At 48.4% G+C, this 25525-nt stretch overlaps 1 protein-coding gene across 1 annotated transcript in view; it reads right to left on the reverse strand.

The window, feature by feature from the left end:
• The window catches only part of FBLN5 (fibulin 5), a 282075-nt gene that overhangs the window by 70650 nt on the left and 185900 nt on the right, over positions 1-25525 (reverse strand). Inside the window, exon 6 of the mRNA XM_069637841.1 lies at positions 3864-3980. Coding sequence (XP_069493942.1) covers positions 3864-3980 — 117 coding nt within the window. The remainder of the gene's footprint in view (positions 1-3863; positions 3981-25525) is intronic.

Raw genomic sequence — 25525 nt, forward strand, 5'->3', positions numbered from 1 at the left:
GAGGAGATGCTAGCTGTAGGGCGAGCTGAGCGGGAAGCGGCGCAGGCAGCAGAAGCAGATGTGAAGAGGTGAACGGTGCTGGGCAAAGCAGGCGCTTATAAGCATCTGCTTGAAAGCCTACCTACCAGGAAAGACGTGATACAGGGAGAGGTGCCGCAGATGCTTCAGAGGGACTGTTGAAAGTGCAACAGCAACGGCAAGGCTGGTGTAAGAGTGGTTTGTTGAAAACCCTACACTTTCACTGACGCACCAATGCGGAGCTGACGCTGGAACCGAACAAGGGTCTGCGAGACCGGGGAAGCCCTCCAGGAGTTGCTGCTGAGCTGCAGCAGCATGCCACGATCCAAAGACGCCAATCAACACTGGTGAGTCTGCCCAAAGGTGCTGGGGGCCCTGGGGCATGTGGACTGGTATATGGACACATGAATGAATCTTTTGAATACAGACACAGTAAATTAAAGAGACAGAACTAATACAAAACTTCATGGGAAAGAGATCCATATGGAAGGCTGGAGTAAAGGCTATTTTCAAAAAAATAAACATTAAGAAAGAAGTTGAAGTGCAGAATTTGTACACATCTCCTGACATGAGAGGTCAGTTTGGAGAAGACTGGAACAGCATTGCCACAGGCTAAAGAGGTATAGGCAGTGACGAGATATAACCAGTGAAGAGGAATAACTGTGTAATACCAAGATGAAAAAAACACTTTAGGAAGTCCTGATGAAATAAACCATCAGGCAAACAATCCTTTTTGGGAAGACATACAAGGCAGGAGACTACACCAAAGGATATACAAGACTCAGAATGGGAAAAAAAGCATTGTGAACATTGTGGAAAGTCCTGATGAAAGGAACCAGTAGGCAACCAATCCTTTTTGGGAAAAGATAACTGGCAGGAGAGTACACCAGGGGTTCTGCAAGACCAAGAAGGGCAAGTCAAATAGTGTGAACATTGTAGGAAGACTTGGTGAAAGGAACCATCAGGAAGTCAGTCCTTTTGGGAAACGATACCTGGGAGTGGAGTATACCAGGGGATCTGCAAGAGTCAGAAAGGGAATTCCTGCCAGGGGAGTATAGCAGGAGTTTCAAAACTTATTTAAGGAGAAAGACACTGTTTGCCATCCCGAAGAAAGACTCATTAAGAAAGAAACATTTCATCTGCTCTTAAAAGCTCATTGAAGTATCTTTTTGCCAGCCTGAAGAAAGACTCATTAAGAAAGAAACATTGTCATCTATTCTTAAAGGCTCATTGACTGAGAGAGACCCCCTCGTCATCCTACATAAAATAATCCAGGGGACGGGAATGTGGCCCTGGATGCAGGGAAGATTTGTTGGATTTTTATATTTGATTTTTGCACTTTTAACACAGTCAAAACATTTACCACACACCTTTAATTGTTCATTTCTAGTGTGAGGGTCAGATACCTTTTGGACAAAAGGATAGGGACAGAAAGGCCTCCATCCAGCCCCTCTTTATTTCAATAAAGAAGTCTGATGTTGAAAACGTTAACATTTTGTGTCTGCCTTTCCTTTCTGACTCCTCACAATACTCAGAAGTCCCACTCCTGCCAACACAATTTCATAACATGTCTTTCTTTCGTATGTAGGCTATGTATCAATCCATGTATAGGGTACATGTGCATGTACTCACTGAACTGTAAATAACATGTATCCACACTGAATTAACAATAATATGTATCAAACCCTTAATTTGGTATAGCATGTATCCATGCTCAATTATGGATAATGTGGATCAATATGCAATTGTGCATAACCTACATGGACCCTTAATTGTTTATTTGCTGAAGTCCTCTGTACTGCTCATGTTCTTTGTGTACCATCCTTTTTGCCATCGAAATGTAAAATGGCTATGTAGACAGAACGAGATGGAACTTTTGGGCAAGTGTGTTTAAGTTTAATTTTAGCAATGAGCCAGAAGGAAGTGTATTTTGCATTGTTTCCTTTTTTCCTTGTTCCTTAAGATAATGTTTGTATGCCTAACTTCTTAGTCAACAGTAATATGCAAATATATACTGACAATGGTCCTTTAACATATTTCTAAACTTACTTTCTACACAATAAATAGGAAATTGACGCGCGTGTGGTGTGCGTGCGTGCGTGCGTGCGTGTGTGTGTGTATATATATATATTCATTGCACCATGATGTCTGAACAAAAAGGACCACCCAAAGCATGCTTTCAGGTCCTTGCTGACGCTCCTCATACGCATTCCCTGCAAACCCACCCAGCACTTCGGGATGTAGCTGCGAGCAGAATGTTTGTTCCCATTCAACCCTATCGCAATTTTGATAAATGTTAGCACATAGCCGGTCCTGGTGGCCATGCCGACTTTAATACCGTTGCCAGTGCCTGGTGGCCATGGCCAATGGCAAGATTGTCCAACTATGGCAGACAACCTGGCCACTGCCCAAGACCACAGGCACCAAAGTTACATCACAATTTTTGTACCTACATTTTGACACTATTCAAAAAATAAACCACAGGACAGATTTACAAAAGCAGGCTTTTGGGTCGTTGCCAGTACTCCTCGCACAAGTTTGTTGCAAATCCATTCAACAATGTAGCCACAGGCAGAATTTGTATTCCCAATCAAGCCTATCCCTTTTCAAAAATGTTGGGACCCCCCCTACAATGTCGCCCCCTCTTTACAACATCCCTTCAAACTTTGCATAAACATTGCAAGATGCGTCTATGATGGGTTTGCAAATGTTTGTGCAGATTCGTCCAAGGGCACCAAAGTTATATGCCATCCAAAAATGTTGGGACAACCCCCCAACCCTGTAATTTTGCCGCCTCTGACAAAAAATCAAAAGACGTTGCAACAACATTCAAGGTTGGGTCTAAAATATGCCAAAATTCTGTGCAGTTTCGCTGAACGGTGCAAAGGTTATAGCCATCTACTAACTGTTCTTCACAGACCGTGTATTGCACACATATGCATAGATGTCCTCGAACATTTCTCAATTTCGCGAACATCACAGCAATGTCGCTGAACATCGCTGTGGACATCGGAGAAGAAAAAATATTGCTTATTTACTTTTTCTGGAGATATCGCATACCATCCTCATCACCCTCACTTCCCCAGAGATTGTTTAATTTGAAAGACAAGTGTAATGTGTTTTTGACTATGTTTTAACTGCAATGTTCACAAACTATGGTTGCAGTTCACAAATCCAACATGGCGTCCGTTTCAAAATTTGACACGCATCATGTTTATAATTCACCAATCAGTGGGTGCGTACGATGTCTGTGAATGTTACGTGGCTCACTGATTAGCTCAGAGGTGTCCGTGGACACCGAACCAGGAAGTAAGTACGCAGAGTGAACAGAGATATCACACATATTTTGGAACTACGTTTGGGGCATTTTTAAAATATCTACCAGTTGGACAAACAACAAATTTGCAAAAGCATGCTTTGGGGACCAGGCCGCCACTCCTCTTGCAAGTTTGGTGTGAATCCATCCAGCGGTTTGGTCTGTAGCCACAAGCAAAATTACTTCCATTCATGTCTATCAGGATTTCAAAGGTTTTGGGACCCCCCCCCATAACTTTTTCCTACCTTGACGTAATTGAATGAAACTTCACAAACGAATTCAGAGGCGGCTGTATACTTTCTTTTGCAATGTTTTGTGAGGATTCGTCGAATGGCACTAAAGTTATGAGTCACCCAAAAACTGCTCTTCCTATGGGTTGAACAACTTAACCACAACTGCATGGTCGCTACTGCAAACCATATGTATATACAGAAGATCCCGAAGGGAAGTCAGAGATCACAATGGGAACAGGCAATGTGTTGCCCATGTATGGCTGTACAATGGTTTGACTTCATCCATGCCTGCATACCTTGGCACGACCGCCCATCAGTGTTCAGTGTAAAGCCTGGATTGCAGGTGCAGGAATAGGAACCGGGTACATTGGCGCAGAGCTGCTGACAATATCCATAGCGGCATTCATCGATGTCTGTAAATGGGGGGAAGAAGGAGTCAATAAGCTAGTACACACAGTGTGAATGCATAAACTTATGTAACTGAAGAAAACAAGTGGGAGAATAAAAAACGAACCAATACTTTTCAATAAAATCCCAAAAGGGGCAATTTATTTTTTGTATTTTATTTGTATTTATATAGCATCTAACGCCTAAGCGCTTTACATGGAATCAAACGGCACACAAATGTGAAACTCAGTCAAAATCAAAATCAAGCAAGATTTAGGTTTGCAAAGCACTGCTTTCGTTCTGTCACTAAACAGGCTTGACCTGTACAACTCGACAAACTCATTCTCCCCTCCAAGGAGTAGGCTAAGAGGGTTGGGCTAACACTTTGTTGGAATGGCAGGAGGTGCAGTCTCGGTGCACGCTCCAGAACACTATTTTCACTCTAGTAAATAATATATTTCAAGAAGGCCTAGCTTCCCTTCTTCATTGGTAAAAATAAGATGGAACTGAAAGACACTTTAAGCGGCTGTGCTTTCCTACCTACTATTTTACTTGAAAATAAATGATGCCCTTGAAAAGTACACTTTTGCTTAATGCTTTGGCTTCCGCAGCAAATGAAAAGTTGGGCAGTGTGCCCTGTGTTGGCACAAGCCTATCAGCACGGTCCATTTTTCCGCACCACTGCGGCCGCAGAGCCCCTTTCGGAATGGCCACGGCGGTGCAACAGCCTACTCGGTGCTGCTCATTTGGCACAAGGGTGATTTAGACGCAGCTGCTGGCATGTAGCAGCTGTGCTGAAATTGATCTCATGTCAAATGGGCAAATATATCAACAAAAACAATATAACTGAACTCAGTGGAATTTGAACACGGGTCTCCGGTCCTCAAGGCTCGGTTCTTAGCCACGAAATCAAACGGGCTTACATTTTAAAAGGCACAACTTTTATATTTATCTTGCAATTAAATATATATGATGGCAGGAGGCACTGACAGGGTATCTGCAGCAAAGTGGCTGCGCCAAAACGTCCTGCTTTAAAAGTCAGTGGTTCAATGTCCCCCCACCAAAATATGACTTTCATTAAAAACAAATCTGCTCAATGGTGCATAGTGAGGATCTTTGTGAGGGTGCGTACAGCTGCATGGTGAAGTCTCATGCAGGCATCTCAGCGATGCAGGGAACGCAGTGCATCCAAAAGCAACTTCCCGCCCTCCCCCAGCAAATTGCATATATTAGGTGACGTTTACTAGAACGCGCCTGAATGCTAATCCTGGAGAGAAGCGGAGTAGAGCTGGCGCGCGTCAATGGCGATCTCAATCCCGAAAGGCGCGATACAGAAGACACAGCGACTTTGCCCTTTCAGTGCTCTGGCTCCCAAGCAGAAATCTTTCATGGAATGGTGACATTTTAGGAGGCTGGCCCTTTCCAAAACACATGGACCTCCCAAATTAAAATCGTCAAATTGTTTTGGGGGTTCTCTGGGGCCTCTAATTGAATAAGCTCCTTGAATCACCAGAGAATGTTTTTATTACCTCGGGTTATGGTGCCACATCTGGCCACTAAATGCAAATAAAAGACAACAATGTTGTGCCTTCTTACTGACCTGGTCATCCATCTGCACCTTTAGAAAACTCTTCAATGTTAAGAGCGATTGACTATCGAACGTGGGCGGTGCAGGGGTGACCACGTGGTGATATCCAGGCTGGCACAATCATAATACCACCATTTCAGAGGCCATAGGGCAAGTCAGGGAACACGTATGATTTAATTGGTACGACTTCATTTCATCGCTGGATGTTTTTTCGCTGGGTTTTTGACCACAGATTTTTTTTTCGAAAAAAATCATCTAAATTTTTGGGGGGTTAAAAAAATAATATAAATTGGGTGTACGGGGACATAAAAAAATTAAAGGGGATGGGGGTTTGGGAGGGTAACCACCCAAAAATAAAAAATAAAAAATTTGATGAGTTTTTTCAAAAATATTATCTGTGGTAGAAAAACCCAGCGAAAAAACATCCTGCGATGAAATGACATGGAACCGATTTAATTTGCTGGAGGGAGCTTCACGGAGCCCAGAACGCTCTTACTCGGCCAAGCTGGGACCACTCTGACAAGTTGGCTAATAATGCTATTGGCTGTATTTTGGGACAGCAAAAGGCCAGGAATAGAGGGGCACTCTAGACCCAAACTTTGGGGGTGCAGACTAAAACTTCCAATTGTGGGGAAGGAGCTGCCTTCAGAGTCTTAATGGGGCAGGTGCAAACATACTTTCCTGTGGCCCCTTTCCGTTCACCATCAAGGAATGTTTATGGGGACTAGTGTCAAATTAGCAGTGGCACTGCCCAAAACGTAGCAAGATTTAAAGACCAAATGCAGATTTTTATTTGTGTCTGCCAACATGGCCATGCCGTGGCTGGGATGTGGTTGGCTTTGTCAGCTGCTAGTACACAGTTAATGTCCAGCTGCATTGTATAATAATTCCATGCAGGCTGAGTGGGGCTATGCTAGGAGTTTCTTTGAGGTGACATTGGACAGTCAGAAGAGAAGCTCCTGGGAATTAACTACAACTTGTGGGCCCGGAATCTGTGACTTAGTATACCATAATCCAAGATAACATGACTAAACCTTGCGTCACATAAACTAGCATGACGAGGCATGTTTGTTTGTTTACTTGTAATGCGCACCAGACCCAGGGGTATCAGGGCGCAGGGGACAGTAGGGTACAAGAATTCTTTCAGATTAAAGGTTCCATAGTTACATATGAAGCATAAGTAGACAGCAGATCCCAAGTGGCTGGCAATGTTTAATGGACAAATAGATGTGACCTTTTTGATGTTTCCAAAATCAAAAAGGTTGTCTGCACTTGCTATTGGGTGGTCTGTTGAGCAAGGCACGGCAATGATAACTTATAACATCCAAACTCCCACCGAAACTCAGAAACATAGTTCGACACACGACACCAACACTGAAACAACATAGGTTAACACAACGGAAGATGCCCAAAAAACCAGACAAGTGTCTAACACTAAATTTCCCTGAACTCCACGCTAACCCACCACAGATAGAGCAGCACAAGTCTCCACACTCTCCTTAAAGTCTACTCTGCCTGACACCATAAACAACCGCGCTTACAATCAGGCGAGCACCTAGCCTAACTTTTCCCTTGGGAGAGGGGGGTGGGGGGGCTAACCCTTAACACGTTGGGAGAGGCTATCTTAAGAGACTGTGGGGGAGGGACAAAAAATACTTGTGTGGGGGCATCTGACTTCTTTACACATTCTAATGTTACTATTCTAGTGCAGTTTCAATGTTACAAGCATTTAACTCTCGCCTTTACGCCTGAAAGCACCCACTTAAGAACTGATGTACAAAACAGTGGTCTCCTGCCCTCTTTCCCTTCCAAACATTCCCCTGGCTTGCAAGTACTAAACCCCATCACGATTTCAATTGCCTAAATGCATATGCGCGCGAATGCAGGTGCGGCGACAACTACACGTTTTACGTTAGTATTCGCTGAAGCCGCAGACACTGTTTACTGTCTGTGCCCTGGGCTGTGCTGTCACAGCTCTGTAGGTCTGCCATGTCAAGTCAACAAAGCCCAACGTTTCAGGGGGGTAAACGCAATCTGCATAATAGCCGTTGCGCCACGGAATACAATTAACATTACCCATCTTGAGCACACATTAAACACTGCACCAGACAACTCGCTCCGCATCTAAAACGTGCACATCATGCGGTGCCCTACCTTTTCACATCTGCACACATCAACATTACAGCAAAGCAACCTTGTGCTTTTCTCTCACTATTGCGATGTTAGCCCAGCAACCCACCGCTTGCAGGTCCGTAAGTGCCACGAGGTCATGAATATGGCCGCATTTGTGTTATAGCAGACCCAAAAGCGTAACAGGCAATGGCGCCGCTGTACGCTCATTCTACTGGGGGTGAGAGCTCGAGCCGGCCAAATCACTTCTCAAGGCTCCCAATTCCCTCCGATATTGCACAGTGAGATTGAATTAATGGCCCGAGATCGCAAGCTTTGGTTAAGCAGCGTAGCTGGGATTTTATGGCACACTGCAATTTAGGAGCTTGACCACATGCCTTCCATGCTCTAGGCAGTCCCAATATTTAAGGTTTGACTTTGAAGAACTACAATAATATTGTCTTATAGCGATTACCTGTAAAATATATAAACATATTAACGTAACCTGACAATATGTAGGTTATATAGAACTATGTTAAGCCAAAGCAATGTGATTGTACCTTTATTTTCCACATCCTGATTGTAAGACTGCAAGTCCCACAATGGTCCGATCCTTCCATATTGCATTGCTTACCCCATACACTCAGCATTTAAAGACGCGCAAGAAAGTGTGTTATATGGTCACCTACCTATAGTCATTGTTTGGCACACACTTTCAGCTCTTCCTGTATCACGCTAAGGAAATGTGAATATCCACAAAAAAAAGTGAACTTTTCTTGCATTCCAAACTAGCAGACATCATGGATGTAAACTAAGCTTTAAAAGGGGCAGTTTTATTTAATTCCCGTACCATCTGCAGGATTTGTAGAACACCAGGCTGTTCGGCTGTCTCGACGTGTGCCCTCCTTAAACCACAGTGATCTTCTCACAGCCACACAGTCCAGTGCACATTCCATTGTGTGTTACACAGTAAGAGGGATAGGCGAATCCCCTGTGACTTCAACGCAAAGGCAGTGGCGCGAGGCCACTTAGGCCACTCCCTGTGTGCAAGAGCGCCCTAAGGAGCATTTCTTCACCCTCAGTTTACAAGGCCAACATTCTATGAATCGACCACGTTAACCATTCATTCTCCCTGAAGCCCAGGGGTATTTTAGGCCTCTCGTTCAATAGTTCTCAATGTGGAACGCTCTTCTCGCCTGTAGTGTTCCGTGCCCTCACCGAGTTCTCCCTGACTGTACAGGAGATGCTCCTGTCATGTTCATTTATTTCATGTTTTCTAAGGCAGCACAAACACACAGCAGGATACTCCCGGAATACACATCCAGAAGAGAGTGGGAGGGGAGGTTAGGGGGGGGCGCAAGGGTGGCAAGGGGCAAAGAGGGAGGGGGGGAAAGGCAGATAATGAGCAGCTACCACACACACGGGCTGAAAAGACATTCAACCAACATTAAAAGGAGTAAAGTTGTTCACTAAATTGTGAACAAGTGACAAATCAAAACAATGCCCTTTGGACCGCACTAGAGATTGGCAAGCACAACCACATTTCCTGGGCCAGGAGGTTGGCCCACTGGCCGCCCCTTAAGGACAAAATCAAGTTCAAGATCCTGTCCCTTGCCCACCGGTGTCTGTCTGACGACACCTCCCCCCGCACCCCACTTTCACAAAAACTCAAAAAAGCTCTCCCCGAGGCCCTCCAGAGCGGCCCACAAGCATTGCCTCATCACACCTGGATATAACCGCAAAAGGTTGCGTGGTGCTGGCTTCCTGTCATTGCCTCGGTCCTTTGGAAGGACCTCCCACCCCAGCTACGTTAGGTACCATCCTACAACTCCTTCAGAAAACAACTAAAAACACACCTCTTCAATTAACTCACCTCACCCCCTCTGGCCTTGTCCTTTCACCTGCCTCATTTTTTCAACTCATCCTAAGGTAATTAGTGCCTCGATGCCCGTGGGCTGTGTGCGCTTGTATACATGTTCAAATAAATAAATGCATTGTTTTACCATATTCCCCTCAGGAAGTGCCAGAAATCTGAACTAAGAACAGCTCACGACCACCATTAGACAATAACAGTCATTCAAAAACAGTCCAGGAAAGTCTTTACTGAAAAGTACAGTTTCACTCGATTCCCTGAACCTCACAAATGTTGGTCCTTATGATATGACATATGATAGGTTATTTATAACGCGCATAAAACCCAGCGGTTTCTAAGCGCGGACCCGGGGATCGAACCTGTGGTGCTCCATGTCGTCTTGCTTCTAAGGCGAGCACGTTGCCACTGAGCTATTCTCTCAGGACTTGTCACCTGTACAAAGGCAGCGAGTTTTATAAATCAGGGATTGGGGGGTCACTATCTGGTAGGTCATCATTCCGGGAATCCTTTTTCAGCTTTACTGTTTGGGGGAAGACGCTTGTCACCCCTCTCTCCCGTTGCACGTGGGCCATCTTGAGACCCTTTTTAAAAAAATCAGGATGCAAAATCGTTTGCCGCAGACATTTTCTGGGAGTAAAGCTCCTAGTTCAGGTGCTGCAACAGCCAGTATCGTTTGACCAACTCTATTTGGGAATTTAGTAATTGGGGTGCAGCTTTCTGCTGCTGCAGAGGAGTTTAAATTGAACATGGCATGTGATCGCTAGCCAATGAAGTTTGAAGACCCCCCTCCTTTCCCCAGGAGATGTGATCAGGTTCCCTGAGGCCTAGAATAAGGCAGGCAATTCTTGGTTTGTCGGTACATCCCGTTTAGGCGCGCCACTTTGACGGCAGAGCCCTTTTGGCGCGGCCAAAGTGGCACGAATGCCGATTCAGCGCAAGCCTTTTGCCGCGAGGGTTGTTTGGACGTGGCTGACATTTTGCAAATGGCCCTCGTGCCACATGAGACCTCGGAGGGGGGGGGGCTTCCCTAACCCCGATAACTCCTGAGCAGTGGAGCCTCAATACAGCATGGAAGGAAGGATAGAGCGTGCTCTTAAAAAAACCTTGGACAGTAAGTCTGAAATAAAGAGGTGCATCTAAAATGCAAGGGCCCAGAAAAGAACTTCCTGGATTTATCAAGTGGCATTCCCATACGGTGGGACGATGACGACCCATCACTTACGGCACCACACAACAAGCATGGGCATAACCAGCCGGGTCAGAAGCGAGTTTAAACACACTGGGCCTCATTACAATTACCGGGTCATTAGGGCCCTGTCGGACCCGGTAATTGCCCATTTGGGGGTGCCGGAATGAAATGCTCCCCATTCCCATTTGAGCCCCGTAGGGCTTAATGAGAATATGATATGATATGGCATTTATAACGCACCTATACACGGGTGTTTCAAGGCGCGATGGGGAGGTCGGATGCCATGGTGCCGGTGCATCCGACATGCTCTGCTCGCGGGTACCTGTACGCCCGCCAGGTCAGACCTGGCAGACGGGAAGGCACCCGTGAGCAGAACTCGTTTGCCAGTGCGGTAACAATGATACCGGCAAGCTTACAGGTACCGTTGTTACCGGACCGGCAAAACTTATAATGAGGCCCACTGCACAGATTGTTTTTGACCCCTTGTGGTGGTGGGGGCGCGCTCCTTAAACACACATCGGTGGACTCACGCGGGCTGTTCGGCAAGCAAGCTCCCGCTTAACACTGGGGTTATCTAAAGTGATCGAGTTAGTGTCAGCTCGGGGCTTTCAGGGGGACACTCGCCAGTGCAGGAGGGCACAACCGTCTGCCTTTCTCTAGCCCTCCCAGGCATCCTGTTGGCCACTCAGAAGTTGATTTCACCCAGGATTCGGATGCCATTCGCGAACTGCGACGCGGGCACACGTTCTGACAGACGGGTCAGGTCTCTCCGATAGGGCAGTGCCGACCCTTGACAGAAGACTGCTATAGTGGTAAGGGTATGCTATTATTATCTCAGCAAGACTGCCAAGTATATCTTTAATGGGACACTAATAACAGGGCAAGGCAGGAAAGGCAAGGCAGGGAAGGCAAGGCAGGAAAGGCAAGGCGGAAGATCATTGGAGTAGGTGCTGCCCACTTGTAAGTGTCACTCTACGAGGCTCCAATGGACAGCCGGGGGGAAACATCTTAGAAGGGCTACTAATCTTTTGATGAACAGGTCAACAACCTCTTTGCAGGGCCGCTAATACTCACTGCGGTGGGCGTGTCTGCACTGGAACCAAAAATGCCCCATTCTAGTCGGAAGATGCTACCCAAGTCCTGGGTTTCACTCTGCTCTCTGGAACTTCCTTGACTACAAAATGCAAAGTTAAAACCAGGACTGGACTACCATCTCTGGAATGATTTCCCAGTTGGCATGTAAGCTGAACCGGAGTGGCTGATATAAGCGTAGCAGGGCAACAACCAGCTGCCCAATAACGAGCGGACGGACATTGTGTCACAGCGACACCCTTTACGGTTTCCAAAGTAAAAACACGCTCTATGTGCACACCCCGAGGAGGGCCAGGGAAGGGGGAAGTCTACAAGCAATGGCAGATGCAAAGTAATTAAACACATCTTATTACAATTCCATCACAGTGCATTTCAGCAGCACGTGCTTTTTGCAAAATGCAAAACTGATTTTCATTTTCCTCCTGCTCTGATGGCGAATTCTGGGGTCTAATATTTAACTGGCTGTCAGATGGGCTTTCCCCATTTACTGTGTAGGCCATACTCGCTATTTATTCCACTTTCTGCTCATGGCAATAAACGGAGCAGGACGATGGGATGTCCGGGCCTGGGGGCACCCAGCCCACATGCTGAAGGGCACCCAGCAGACATACCTTGACAGGGGGCTCCCTGCCAGCCCATGAGCACACAGGCTCTTCCATGGCCTGGGGGCACCCACGCCAACACTAGCGTTGCCGAGCAGGGGCACCGGCGTCTACATGCAGAGTTGCCCAGCAGGGGCTCTGCAGAGCACACAGGTAGAGTTACCCAGCAGGGACTCTACAAACAGGGGTAACAGCCAGGATGGGTAGCGTTGCCCGGCAGTGGCACTGTCCTGATGGAGGGCCTTGTAGGGCAGTCCCTCAGCCAGCTCGACAGCTGGCTGAGGGCCTGCCCTACAGCACGCATTGCACTGGTAATTGTTGTGTGTGGGCCGGTATGTTCCGGCGCCCCCGTGAACCCCCAACTTCGCACAGAGCAACACATACACGTGTGCTTGGTTCGGGCACCCCGGTCGCTCTGATGCGGCCGGGAATGCCCCGTTTATCTATGCTGCACGCGACAGAGTGCAACGTCACTCCACTGTGTGCGGGTGCCCTTAAAGGGGCAGCACCACACGCCTTCTTTTTCATAATGAAACGAAACAAAGAAGGTCAAATACACACCCAAAATAACATCACACTGCACACAAACAAAGGACCCCTTTAATCACAACCCCCCCAGTCCCACCAGTTCAGGGGTCCAAAACATAGTCACTCAGGTGGGCAGGCTTCCCCCTCCCAACCCTCTTAGGATACCTCCTGCCCTACTCCCGGATCGGGCCCTCCTCACCTGAACTCCCTCGAACCAGGGAGCTTGGCGGATGGGCTAGGACACCGCCTTCATCCAGCACATCATTAATGTCCCTTCACTGCAACCCCTCCGGCATGGCTTCTCCAAACTCCTTGAAGAAGCTGGCGTTGCGGGTGACAGAGGTAGTCCCATCTGATGCTGTTACCATCGAACCGTGCACCGCCACCACGTCCAACAGACAGCTTCCCCCGTGGATGTCTGTTCTTTACCAGTACTTCATCACCGGGGACAAAATGCTGGGGCCGTAGTCCTCTTCTTACGTTTTCCTGCTCCATCCTGATGCTCCTCTCCCTTTCCACCTGCTCGTCGTCGATTACCGTCGGCTTTCTTTCATCCACCTCTGGGATCAGGCCCTTGGGACACCACCTGAACATTGCTTCCACCGGGCCATGCCTGTGGATATGTGTGGGGTGGCACGGTACTCCCGCAGGAACTGATATAGAGCCCTCTGCAGGCTGTGCCCCTGACTGATTCTCATGAACCGCTCCGCTTCAATGTTCACCCTGGGCCACAGAGGAGTGACTTTGCGGTGATGGACTCCATACTCCTCCATTAGCTAGGCAAAACTGTCCCCTTTGAAGGGCGGACCATTGTCTGAGCAGAGCACTTGAGGCAGGCCATGAGTGGCAAGGAACTTCTCCATCTCAATGGCCAAATTCTCAAAGGCCACCGACTCGATGAACTCCACCTCTGGATATCTGGAACACACATCCACTATCACCAAGAAGTGTGTGTCCCGTCCCGTGGACCCTAAGTCTGCATGGACAATTTCCCAGGGCTTGATCCCCCTTGGCATGGTCTCAATGATGGGTTCCTTCCAAGCCGGGGACGTTGCTTGGCACCACACACAGGCCGCAATGAACTCCTCAATGGAAACCACACCTTCTGACGCAGGCAGACTTTGGTCTTGGCTGTGCCCTGATGTCCCTGGTGCGTCAGCTCAATTACCCGAGCGATCATGCACTGGGGGATCACGATCTGATCACCTCAGAGCAACAGTCCTCACTCTGCAAATGCCTCCTTAACTCTCCACAATTGCTCAAGTGCCAACTTTACTTCCTGCTGTAAAGGAGGTCCCAGATATGACCTGCACACCTGCCCCTCATTTCGAGCAACCAGGATGGCACACGCCAAGGCATGTGACGTATGAGGAGCAAATGAACCAACGGAGAGTTGCACTAGGACTCTGCCCAGTATACATTAGAAGATCCGTACCTGTTTAAGCGCCCATAACCAGACAACTCTGGGCAGCACGGTACCCTATCAGACAGCCATACTTGCCGCCAATATGAAATGAGGAGTGCCTACATATGGTCCACGAAGAGACCCCAAGAGCCCTAATGGAAGGCCAGTGGAAATGACACAAGGGCCTAAACGGACTCGTGAATGAACAAAAAGTCACTATCAACTAGAACACGCCAACGTAAGTAAATACTAAATAAATATAATGGACACAGAGAAGAGACAATGTTAAAACGTGAGGAAACGGAGCTACGAGACAAGATGGAAGCAACCGACCTGTTAACCGTGTGTAAATAGGCTTGGAACGCAAGATGGTAAGAAATCGATACTGCTTGCATTGCTTAGTAGAATATTAGAAGCGGCATGCGCCAACTATATAGCTACCTCAAGAGGCACGTTATACGAGTACGACTCCATTTTGTAAAGCAGAAATGGGCCCAAACTGGCAGAGGCCTGGCAGGCCAAGTTTCACAACTCCGCCAGAACAGAGAGGAAGAGCGGAATCGAAACTCAACAGAGAGCGGCTCATGCCTGGGAAATCAAGGTCACCCAGAGAAGGGAGGAGAGCGTCAACTCGCAAGAACCAAACTTCAGAGCATACCAACTCGCCTGTGAAGGTCAAGATAAGAGAGGCCCAGGCAGGTGGTAGGCCGAAGCAGAAATAAATACAATAAAAGCTGGAAACTGAAGCAAAGTCATGGTGAACAGACACGTGACCTGCCGGGGGCAAAGAGGTACCATCGCCTGATGTCATCCAGAACCCAGGATGCCATAACTTTTCCTGATAAGAAGCTACAGTCTCGAGGCCAAACTCAGCCAACTAATTGACACATAGCCCTAAGCTACTGATTGATGGAAGGCAAGCAGGGTGAAACTTGGAACACCAGGCCCTTGGGTGTCCATTCTGCATGCTGCTAATTAAAATGTGGATTTATGTCTAGGGGTGTAACCTGCCTAATCATAATGGACCAAGTTATCTGGAGTCCTATAGATAGTAGAACCAATGAGACCTTGTACTTGTAGTGACGTCAATCACGTGTGATGTAGTGGGATGGGCATAGACGCCCACCCGATAAGAGCTATCCAATCCGCATGCCCTATTATCATATACAGATATATTACCTATACATAAGTTACCTTTCCTAACCAATTATATTGCATGTCGAGTTTTGTAGAGCTAGACATCAATGATGACGAATATTGCCTATAAGAATTACTGTTCAACTGAAGTTCGTGGAAGTCGGAGCAAGACAGGGGATCGCAATGCTTCTGATTCCCATTTGTTTCTTTGTTTGTTTGATGTACTTGCCATTAAACGGACTTCCCTTTGCCAACTTACTGAGTCTTCCATTTTGAGTTGTGCTGGAGTAAGTGAATCCTGCACACCCTGTCCTCACATGGTGCAGCTATCTTGTCTTACAAGCTCAGGAGGGTGAGCACTGACCTATGGGCCCGTCAGTGAATTCCTCCCCTCGTGAACACTGCGTCCTCAGAGCCAGTGTCTCAACCACGGACTTCCATGAGCCCTGTTGAAGAGCTGCCTTCAGCACGATGAAGCACTCACTCTCAGCTGCCACCTGCTCTAGCTCCTGAAGCGGTACCGAGTTGGGAGTAGCCGCTTCCACCACCAGTCTGACATGCTCATCTGCTTCCTCCACACTGATGTTGTTCTGTGCTCCGGGTTCTGGCTGGGGATGCCTTGACAGATAGTCACATTGTGGTTGCCCGGCCGATACACCAGGGAGACACCATACTCTATCAATGCCAGCATCCACCACTCAATTCTTGAGGGGGTTCAGATGATGACCTCGTCAATATGGGCAGCAGGGGCTTGTGATCCTTGACCACCGTCACCGGTCTTCCAACACAAAGTCTGAAGTGACGACACCCAGACAAGACCGCCAGGGCCTCTCTTTCAATTTGCGAGTAGCGTTGTTCCATCTCGGACAGTGCCATGCTGGTATACGCTACTGGCCGGACTTCAATGTTGGCATCCGTCTGTGTGAGCACCGCACCAAGCCCAAACGGGCTGGCATCGACCACGATTTCCGATTGTAAGGACGGGTCGAAATAAGCCATGGTGTCCTCTGCTGTCAGAGCCCCCTTTACATCCTCGAAGGCAGCTTGCTCCAAGGGTCCCCACTGCCAGGCGACATCCTTTTTAGTCAGAGCACGCAGCGGCTCTGATCGAGATGCAAGGTTTGTGATGAACCATCCACAATATGTGACCATTCCCAAAAAGCCCCTGACTTCCGACACATTCTCAGGGGGTCGTGCCTCAATGATGTCCTTTACTTTGCGAGGGTCCGGCGACACCCCCCACTCCTTGAATACAAAGCCAAAGAACGCGATCTTCTTCTTCAGGAATTCACACTTGTCCCTGTGCAGTTTTTGCCCCAACGATTGGAGTCGCTCGAGCGTCCTGGTCAGCCTGCCCAGGTGCTCCGCCTCAGACCGTGCAAACACCAAGATGTCATCACTTATGTTCAACACACCCTCCAAGTCAGCTAGTGACCCGCGAACAATGTTCTGGAATACTTCAGCCGCCGATGACACCCCAAAGTTCAACCGTTTGTAGCGGTAGAGGCCACGGTGGGTGGTGAACGTAGTGATGCATCGTGATTCGGGGTGTAGCACCACCTGATGGTATCCGACACTCAGATTCAGTTTGGAAAAGAACCAGGCCCCTTGTAGTTCTGCGATTATGTCGTCTATGGTGGGGTTGATATGCAGCTCCCTCTTGATGGCTTTGTTCAGATGAGCTGTATTCAGATGATGTGACAATGTTGGCCAAGCACAACACCATCAACTCCTGATGACTACCTCCACCACCATGCACCAGCTACAATGCCTTCACAGGCACCGCTTGGAAATTACCAAAATGTGAAAATAGGCCACTAGGCATGTACTCAGGAAAATTCCCAGGCCAACATTTTCCAAATCACAGAAGGATTGCACTGAAGGGAGTCACTAGCCACTCCGGTGGCTCCAAAAATTTAGTTGGGAAGGCCCAGGGGATCAAACAAAGGATTGTAGGTCTCCTCCAGCGCCTCACCTCACACTTGATGTGAAAACAGTGTTGAAAACACCTCCATAATGAGAATATAGCATCAGCTCTTCCACATCCGGGAATCCAAAAAGTATGGTCGGATCAGGCACACAGGCACTCTAAAAACAAGTGGCGATCCTTATGATCATTTATCAAAGATGGCCGCCAAACCGCGTGGTCATCGCCGTCTCCACTGCATTCAGGATCGGGAAAAAATTACAAAAAAATACATCCCGCCCCTCACTGTCTGTCCCAGGTCGATATCCCACCTTCGTCGCCACTGTTGTGTGTGGGCCAGTATGTTCCGGTGCCCCCGTTAGCCCACAACCTCGTACAGAGCAACACACACACACGTGTGCTTGGTTCGGGCTCCCCGGTCACTCGGACGCAGCTGGGAACGCCCCGTTTATTTATGCTGCATGCATCAGAGTACAACGTCACTCTGCCGCGTGCGGGTGCCCTTAAAGGGGCAGCACCACAGTAATGACGACACAGCACACTGGAGCCAGTTAGTTCCAAGACTGACAAGTGGAGATCTGCTCATTCCTTTTATTAGTTTAATCACATGGTCACTGTCAGCCTGAGCCCTGGGAGAAACCATGCTCCGAGGAGGGGTGACACACCACAGATGATACAATCTTATTCCAAGAGGGGCTGTGGCAAGAGTGTCGTCCAAATAAAGTTGCCAACTGAGAACGAGACGACTCTGAGCCCCCCACACCCCTCACTAGGGAACTTGGCACAGGAAACCTATCCGGCATTGACACAACCCAGTTTACTACGCGTTCGGGATTTCATATACACTTAAAACACATTTATATAATTAAAGGCCCTGCAGTAAATTCATTCTGCGTTCCTCCACATTGTTTGCACCACATGAACCTGGCCGCCATGGGCTCACCCAACCTGCTCTCTATTTCTGAATCATCAAAGCCAAGGCAAACAACTTTTGAACTCCCTGAGAGAAGCCCAACCTGGAAGACCCGCATATGCGTCCGGCACCCCTGTTCAAAGCAGCAGGAAGATGCGACTTTGGCGGGTGTCACAAAACAAGAAAGGGCACAACGATCACCACTCATTCCCGTTATAGGGGCAGGGGCGGGTGCACCAAAACATCCCGGTGCCCAAAGGCCCCCGCGCCCTGCTGGCTGCGGTGAACAGGACGTGCCAAAACTGGATCTGCGGCCTGAACAAAGTAGCATCGCCGAAACGCCCTACTCTGTGGTTTCGACCCACTGCCAACATGCAATTTCCTTCTTGGGTAGACCCTCAAAGCAGAATATTACAGTTCTGCGACAAAAAATCCAGGCACCCAAAGGCCCCCGCACCCTGCTGGCTGCGGTGAACAGGACTCCCCAAAACTGGACCTGCGTCCATCTTGGTGAGCGAAACCAGCGTGCACAAAAGCGGCAGCGCTGAAACACCCTACTCTATGGTTTGGACCCACTGCCAAGCCAGCATGCGATTTCCTTCTTGGGTGGACCCTCAAAGCAGACTATTACATACTTGCCAACCCTACAGATTTAGGCAGTCGGCTACTTCTTTTTAAGCAGTCCTACTGCCTACAGATTTGGGTGACATTTCCTACTGATTTTTACAGTGGCATGTAATGTATGTGACTCTAGGGCAGACTGCAGGACAAAGCATGCAACACATTAATTGGTCTCTGTACAGTGGGCTGGTAGGGGATTACTTTGATTGGGCTCAGACCAATCCACTGACCTGACAGCTGCGTGACTCTGTCCTGCACTCTTGCCGGTTCAACCCGTAGGTGAACCACCAGTGAAGGCAAGTGGCAGAGTGTAACACCATCACACAGCATCTGCCTATCAGACGTAGGGGGGTATCAATCTCCATGTCATTCAGTTTTCAACTAGCAGTGCAGGAATACATATGTAGTGCCCAGGCTGCTGCTACAGAGCAGTGGCAACCGTTGCCTACCAGCTCTGTGTGATTACCTTCTGTGAAGTTAAGTAATTGAATTTGGTGTTAACTTACCATTCAGAATTATACATTTGTAACATTTGTACATCTTTCTATGTTGTGCTGTTTGATGGGTTGTGTATTTTAGAATGCTTCAATGGTGCCAACAATGTATGTTTTATATTTTCCTGTGATGTCATTGTTATGCAAATTATTTTTGAAACTTGAAAAATCCTACATCTTTTTGGTCACAGACCGTTGGCTCATTAACCCAGCAAGTCAAGTCAAGAGTCCTTCCCTTCTTCCGTGACTTGCCACCACCCCCGCAGTGCAATACCCAGCCCCCCCTCCCCAACACCCTTCCCTCCCACCGCCTCTTCCCGCCACACACACCTCCTGTAGCCAGCTGAAAGTGGCGACATGTAGTCTGGGATCACGCCACTGGCAGCTGGGGAGAGGGAACTTTCATATGCAAAATCAAGTAAAACATTTCACCTTGGAATGCACGGATCGCATGGTTTCAAACATTTGCATACCGACAGAAATATGGGCATAGAAAGGCAGGCAAATGAACACCGCCCTGCCCAACAGAAGGAAACAAGAGTCCACACAACAGGGCCCGGTTTAGTCTCCCTCAACCAGTGTTCGAAGTGTACGAAAAGAAGTAGTGGAAGTATGTTCCCTGTCGGTCTGCACCCACTCCCCACAAACCCCATCACTGTGTCCCCTCCACACACACTACACACTCCCAAACACTTGCACCTGCTGCTTAAGGGAATGTTCAGTGCAGTGCATTGAAAGTGCAAGTTTCAACTTCTTCCTACACTTCTATTTTAAAACGAAACCATTCCGGAACGGTTTCTTTTTAAAATAAAAGTATAGGAGCTGTAAAAGTTCAATTAAAAAAGTAAAGGAGAACCGCTCCCGTCCGCTTCGACCACTGCCCTCAACACGTGAAGAGCACTATTTTTGTCATTAAAAAGCTGAAACATATTTTAAAAGAGCGTCAACCTTTAAACCCCGGGCTACAACCAATCAACATTCCAAACTTTTTGTAGAAATTTGCATTTGTAAATTAAGTGCTTTTGTACAAACACCCCCGCTTCATCCACACTGGTAATGCATGTATACAAGTACGTGGTGCCAGTAGGATGCATAGCCCACCGTAACGTCCCGCTGCCAGGGCGAGGATGCACGGAATCGCTAGTCCATAGGGCAGGGGGTCTGCAAGCTATAGCTCTCCCGATGTCATGATCCCTCGCTATGCTGGCAAGGGCTGACCTGATATGGCATTTATAACGCGCCTATACACAAGTGTTTCGAGGCGTGACGAGGCAAGGAAGGGGGAACAAAGGGAGGACAAAGACAACGATCTTACTAGGTCAGGTGTCATTCAGATCGGCCAAAGTGCATGGGAAGGGGGAAAAGGGAAGGGGGAAAGGGAAACGTGCGTGGGGGAAGGGAGAGGGGAATGTGCAGTACATGGGATAGTGGAATGAATAGCATAAATAAAAACGGCCAGATGGTGGCAAGTGCAAGGTAAGTGCAGACATAAGTGCTGGTAGGGGGACTGTCGGGATACAGAAAACAGTCTCCAGGTGCAGGTGTTGCCAGGGAGGCAGTGCAGGTGCGCAACTGGTGGGGCCTGGGCCCGAGATCAGAAAGAGTGGCCAGTTAGCCAGTGCAGTTTCATCCAGGAATTCAGCTGGAGAGAGGGGGAGAGAAAGCAGACGCAAAGAGGAAGGATTTGAGGTGCTTCCGGAACCGGAGATGGTCCTCCTCAAATTTAAGAGAGGCAGGAAGGCTGTTCCAGAGGGAGGACCCTGCCAAGGAGAGAAATCTACCACCAACTCGTTGCTTGGAGGAGCGACCGAACCTGAGGGAGTTGGAGGTCGGATGAGCGAAGAGCTTGTGAGGGAAGATATTTAGGAAGAGAGAGTTGAAGGTATTGCGGCCCCAGGCCCCAGAAGGCCTTGTGGACAATGCAGAGGGTTTTGAGCTTAATCCTCACAGCCACTGGGAGCCAGTGCAGAGATTTCAGTCCTGGAGAGATACGATCCCTGGGCTTGAGGCCAAAGAAAAGTCTTGCAGTCCTGTTCTGGTTAAGGTGCAGAGGGTGGATAGTAGAGGCAGGCAGATTTAGAAAGAGGCTGTTACAGCAGTCCAGCCTGGAGAGAGCCAGAGCTCTGGAGACAGTGAGGGAAGGAGAGGAAAGGAAGAATACCTCTGAGGAGGTGCAGCTGGTAGTGTGACTTCTTAGAGACGTCAGAGATGTGAGGAGAGAAGGAGAGTGTGGAGTGTGGAGTCAAAGATGACCTAAGGTTTTTAGCCATGCAGGTGGGAGCCGGAAGAGGGCCAAGAGAGGCCGGCCAGAGAGCTCCAGGGAAGGAGGGAGTGGGTGTGCCGATGAGTAGAATCTCAGTCTTACTGGCATTAAGGCAGAGGTCATTGGTGACACACCACTCCTTGATAGCAGACAGACAGTCAGAGATGAGGGAAGGAGAGGAGGAGGCCGAGGGTAGCCTGAAAATGAGCTGGGTATCATCCGCATAGCAGTGAAAATTGGGGCAGAGAGTGGCGATGCGGTGGGCAAGGAGTGCCAGGTATTGGTTGAACAGCCATGGAGAGAGGGTAGATCCCTGGGGGACACCACAGGTAGAGAAAAAGATATCAGAGAGGAAGGACCCAAGTTGGACCTGGGAGGGTCGGTCGGAGAGGAAAGAAGTCAGCCACGCCAGAGCCTGACCAGTGATACCCAGGTTATCACGGAGACGGTTGAGCAGCATGGCATGGCTGACAGTGTCAAAGGCAGAAGAGAGATCAAGCAAGATGTGGACGCATGGGTGTTAGAGTCAAGGTTGGAGAGCAGGTCTTCTCGGATGTTCAGGAGAGCAGTTTCCGTGCTTCTGGCAGCTCTGAAGCCAAACTGATGGTCATGAAGACAACCAACAGATTCAGTGTGGAGATAGAGCTGGTAGATGGTTAGTTTCTCCAGGAGCTTGCCCAGGAAGGGAGTGATGGAGATTGGGCGATAGTTAGCTGGGCAGGAGGGGTCGGCAGAGGGTTTCTTAAGAAGAGGGTGCACAAGGGAGTGCTTCAGGGGGAATGGGAAGTGGCGAAGGAGTGATTGCAGAAATCAGCCAGGGCAGGAGCCAGGGAGTCGATGTGGTCCTTGATAGTTTTGTAGGAACAGGGGTGAACCTGTTTCGACGAGACTTTCATAGTTCGGACTTGTCTGGGAACCTTTTCTGCCGAGAAAAGGGGAAATGCAGAGAAGGAGGGAGGGGTGGCTGCAGAAGGGCCAGAGGAAGAGCAGGGAATAGAGGAGGGAGGCGATAGGAGGAGAGTGAGGACAGGATGTACTGAGTTTTTGAAATTAAGTGAGAAGCCAGTGCCGTGCAGAGGGCCTGGGAAGGGACAGGAGAGGTAGAGACTGCGGCAGGATTGGCCAGTTTCTTGCAGATTTAAAAGAGTTCAGCCAAGTTGTTAGATGCCGGCTTGGATATGAGCTCTCTTCTTGGTAAGGACAGTGACCCGGTAATGCCTTTGCAGCAGGTGGCAGGCCAGTTTGTCAGAGGATGAACATGAAGCACACCATTTCCTCTCGCCCACCCTGCACTTGCATTTTAGGGTGACGAGGTCTGAGTCATACCAGGAGTTACACTTGGCTTTGGGCTTCAGGCGGATTCTCATGACAGGGGCAAGAGTATCAACAGTATCGGATATAGAAGAGTGGGGCGTGGAGAGGGCCAAGTCAGGGTGTGAGTCAGCCAAAGGAGGAGGAGGGGGTGAGAAGGTGGCAGCAAAAGCCTCAACTGACACACGCTTCATGGGTCGGATGACCGAGAAGGTGGGTGGCAGTGATGGAGGTTGCTTGGTCTGAGGGGTAGGGAGGGTGAGGTGGGAGGATAGGAGAAAGTGATCACTCCAGGAGAGAAGAGTGGAGAGAGGGACAGAGAGGGGAAGGTCTGAGGAGACTAGAACATGGAGAGCGTGCCCTGCAGAATGAGTCAGGCCAGAGGGGAGAATGGTGAGTGAGAGAGAGTCGCAGAGGTCGCGAAAGAGTCCAGAGGGCAGACAGGAGGCATCCAGGTGGATGTTGAAGTCTCCAAGAAGGAGGAGTTGAGTAGTTGAGGCAAGAAGTGAGGAGGAGAGGTCTGCCCACACAGCGAGGAAGGAAGAAATCTGACCAGGTGGCCGATAGATAGTAGCCACTGTAAGGGGGTGGCTAGGGAAGAGAGAGAGCCTGCAGATGAGGCATTTAAAAGAGGAGTAGGTCTGCGTAGGAGTGACAGAGGCAGGAATCCACTCAGGGAAGATAAGGGCTACACCCCCACCAGAGCGGTTGGGCCTGGGCGCGGAGAGGATCTTGTACCCGTCAGGTAGGAGCATGTCAAAGCTGGTGACAGAGCTGGCCGTGACCCATGTCTTAGTGAGACCGAGGACATCGAGGTCAAGTTCTTCAAGAAGGCGGCAGATATCAGAGGAATGTTTGACATCAGAGCACGAGTTAAGAGTGGCAATGTGTAGAAGGTTGCTAACCTTGAAGGATTTCCGGGGAGGGGTACAGATCAAAGGTACACCAGCGGAGGTGTGGAGGAGCCCAAGAGGGGGCAGAGAGGGAGGGGGAAGGCAAGGTAGCCAAGGAAAGGGGAGGGGGAATAGCCAGAAAAGAAAGGAAGTTGATTAGGCACAGGAAGCATCTATCAAAGAGGTGAAGGTTGGCCTGAGGGCCTTGGACCAAGGCGGTACCATTAGAGTAAACATTAATGATGACCTTAGAGGAATGGAAGGAGGCCAGGAGGGCATCCCAACAGGTGCCACCTTTAATGGGAGAAGAGGAGAAAGTCACACAGTTCAAACAACCTTGAAATTAAATGCTCATTGTCAGAACTGAGGGTTGCCTTCCCCAAGCTTCAAGTGATAAGGTTAAAAAAAACACAAATTGTCTTTGCAATTTTAAGTTCCACGGGTCAGTTAATGTTGTTTTCAAATATTTGTTTAGATAATTTGCAGAATTCACACGGGTTGAAATTTGACTGTAAATTAGGCTTCATTGTCCTTTGTTTGCATGATTTTTTTAGAGTCACATTAGATTTCAGCATACACTGGTTTCTTTGGAGTTATGTTCATTTTTACCACTTCAACATGTTTTCTTGGATTAAAATTTCCTTTCCCCTTTTGGGTTCCAAATGTTTTAATTTTGTTTGGTAGCAAGGTTTTAATTCAGTTCCGTATTCAATAATTATACGTCTTGCTTATGGTTCATTTTCGCTTCTTCTGTAGTTCAATATTTGTTTGTTTCACTTTAATTGAATGGCTCAGTGTTCGGAAACCTTTGAAAGCGTGTTTGACACACATGACGACTCTGATACAAAGTAGTCCCCTCTGTTTGATAATTAACAATGAAAGGATTGGTGATTTTCGAAAGCGTGCTAATCCAAAGTACGCTACGAGTCTGATACAAAGTATTCAGATAATAATAAAGTTCATACACGCGTGCACCGGATTTCTCATTCACCAGCAACTCACTGGTCGCTTTAAGAGTTTGTGCTGCAGCGCAGATCACCCGGCCTTCTGCTCTTAGTGTCAGGCCTCCAGTTTCTGTCCCTCAGACCCTCTTGTGGTGGTTCTCCAACACAGAGGAACAAGCACTTCAAGTAGAAAGGAAAGGGGCACCCTTCCTGCACAGCTCCCTTCACCTTTTCCAGTCTGCTCTAGGGAGTCCCAACTCCTGTGCCATGCTGTAGGGTTCTCTGCTGCATGCACTGGCCTCCTGGATGTTCTCCTGTCACTCCTGTTGTTCCCATCGCACCTTTCTGCCGCTGGGCTGGGCTCCATTTATTCACCTACAGACCCTTGACAGACTGCAGGTGTGGATGACCAATCAGCCTTGCCTGAACACAATTAAAAGACCATGCCTGTCCTTCACTGCTCTTAGCAGGCATCATCCTCGTCTCAATACTAGAGTGGTAAAAGAAAATACTGTTCATTGCTCTTAGTTGCCTCTTCTTCGTCCCAGTACTGTGAAGTGTCAATTGTGGAGAAAATTATAAGTTACTCACCGTAGTGACTAACATACTCTTAGTCCATTGTCCCCTTTCCTCCCTACTGTATGGCCGTCAGAAAAAACCTTCTTCCCCTTGACATTTAAAG

The sequence above is a fragment of the Ambystoma mexicanum genome, chromosome 14 (genome assembly GCF_040938575.1).
Source record: "Ambystoma mexicanum isolate Mex_15411 chromosome 14, UKY_AmexF1_1, whole genome shotgun sequence".
Classification (NCBI taxonomy): domain Eukaryota; kingdom Metazoa; phylum Chordata; class Amphibia; order Caudata; family Ambystomatidae; genus Ambystoma; species Ambystoma mexicanum.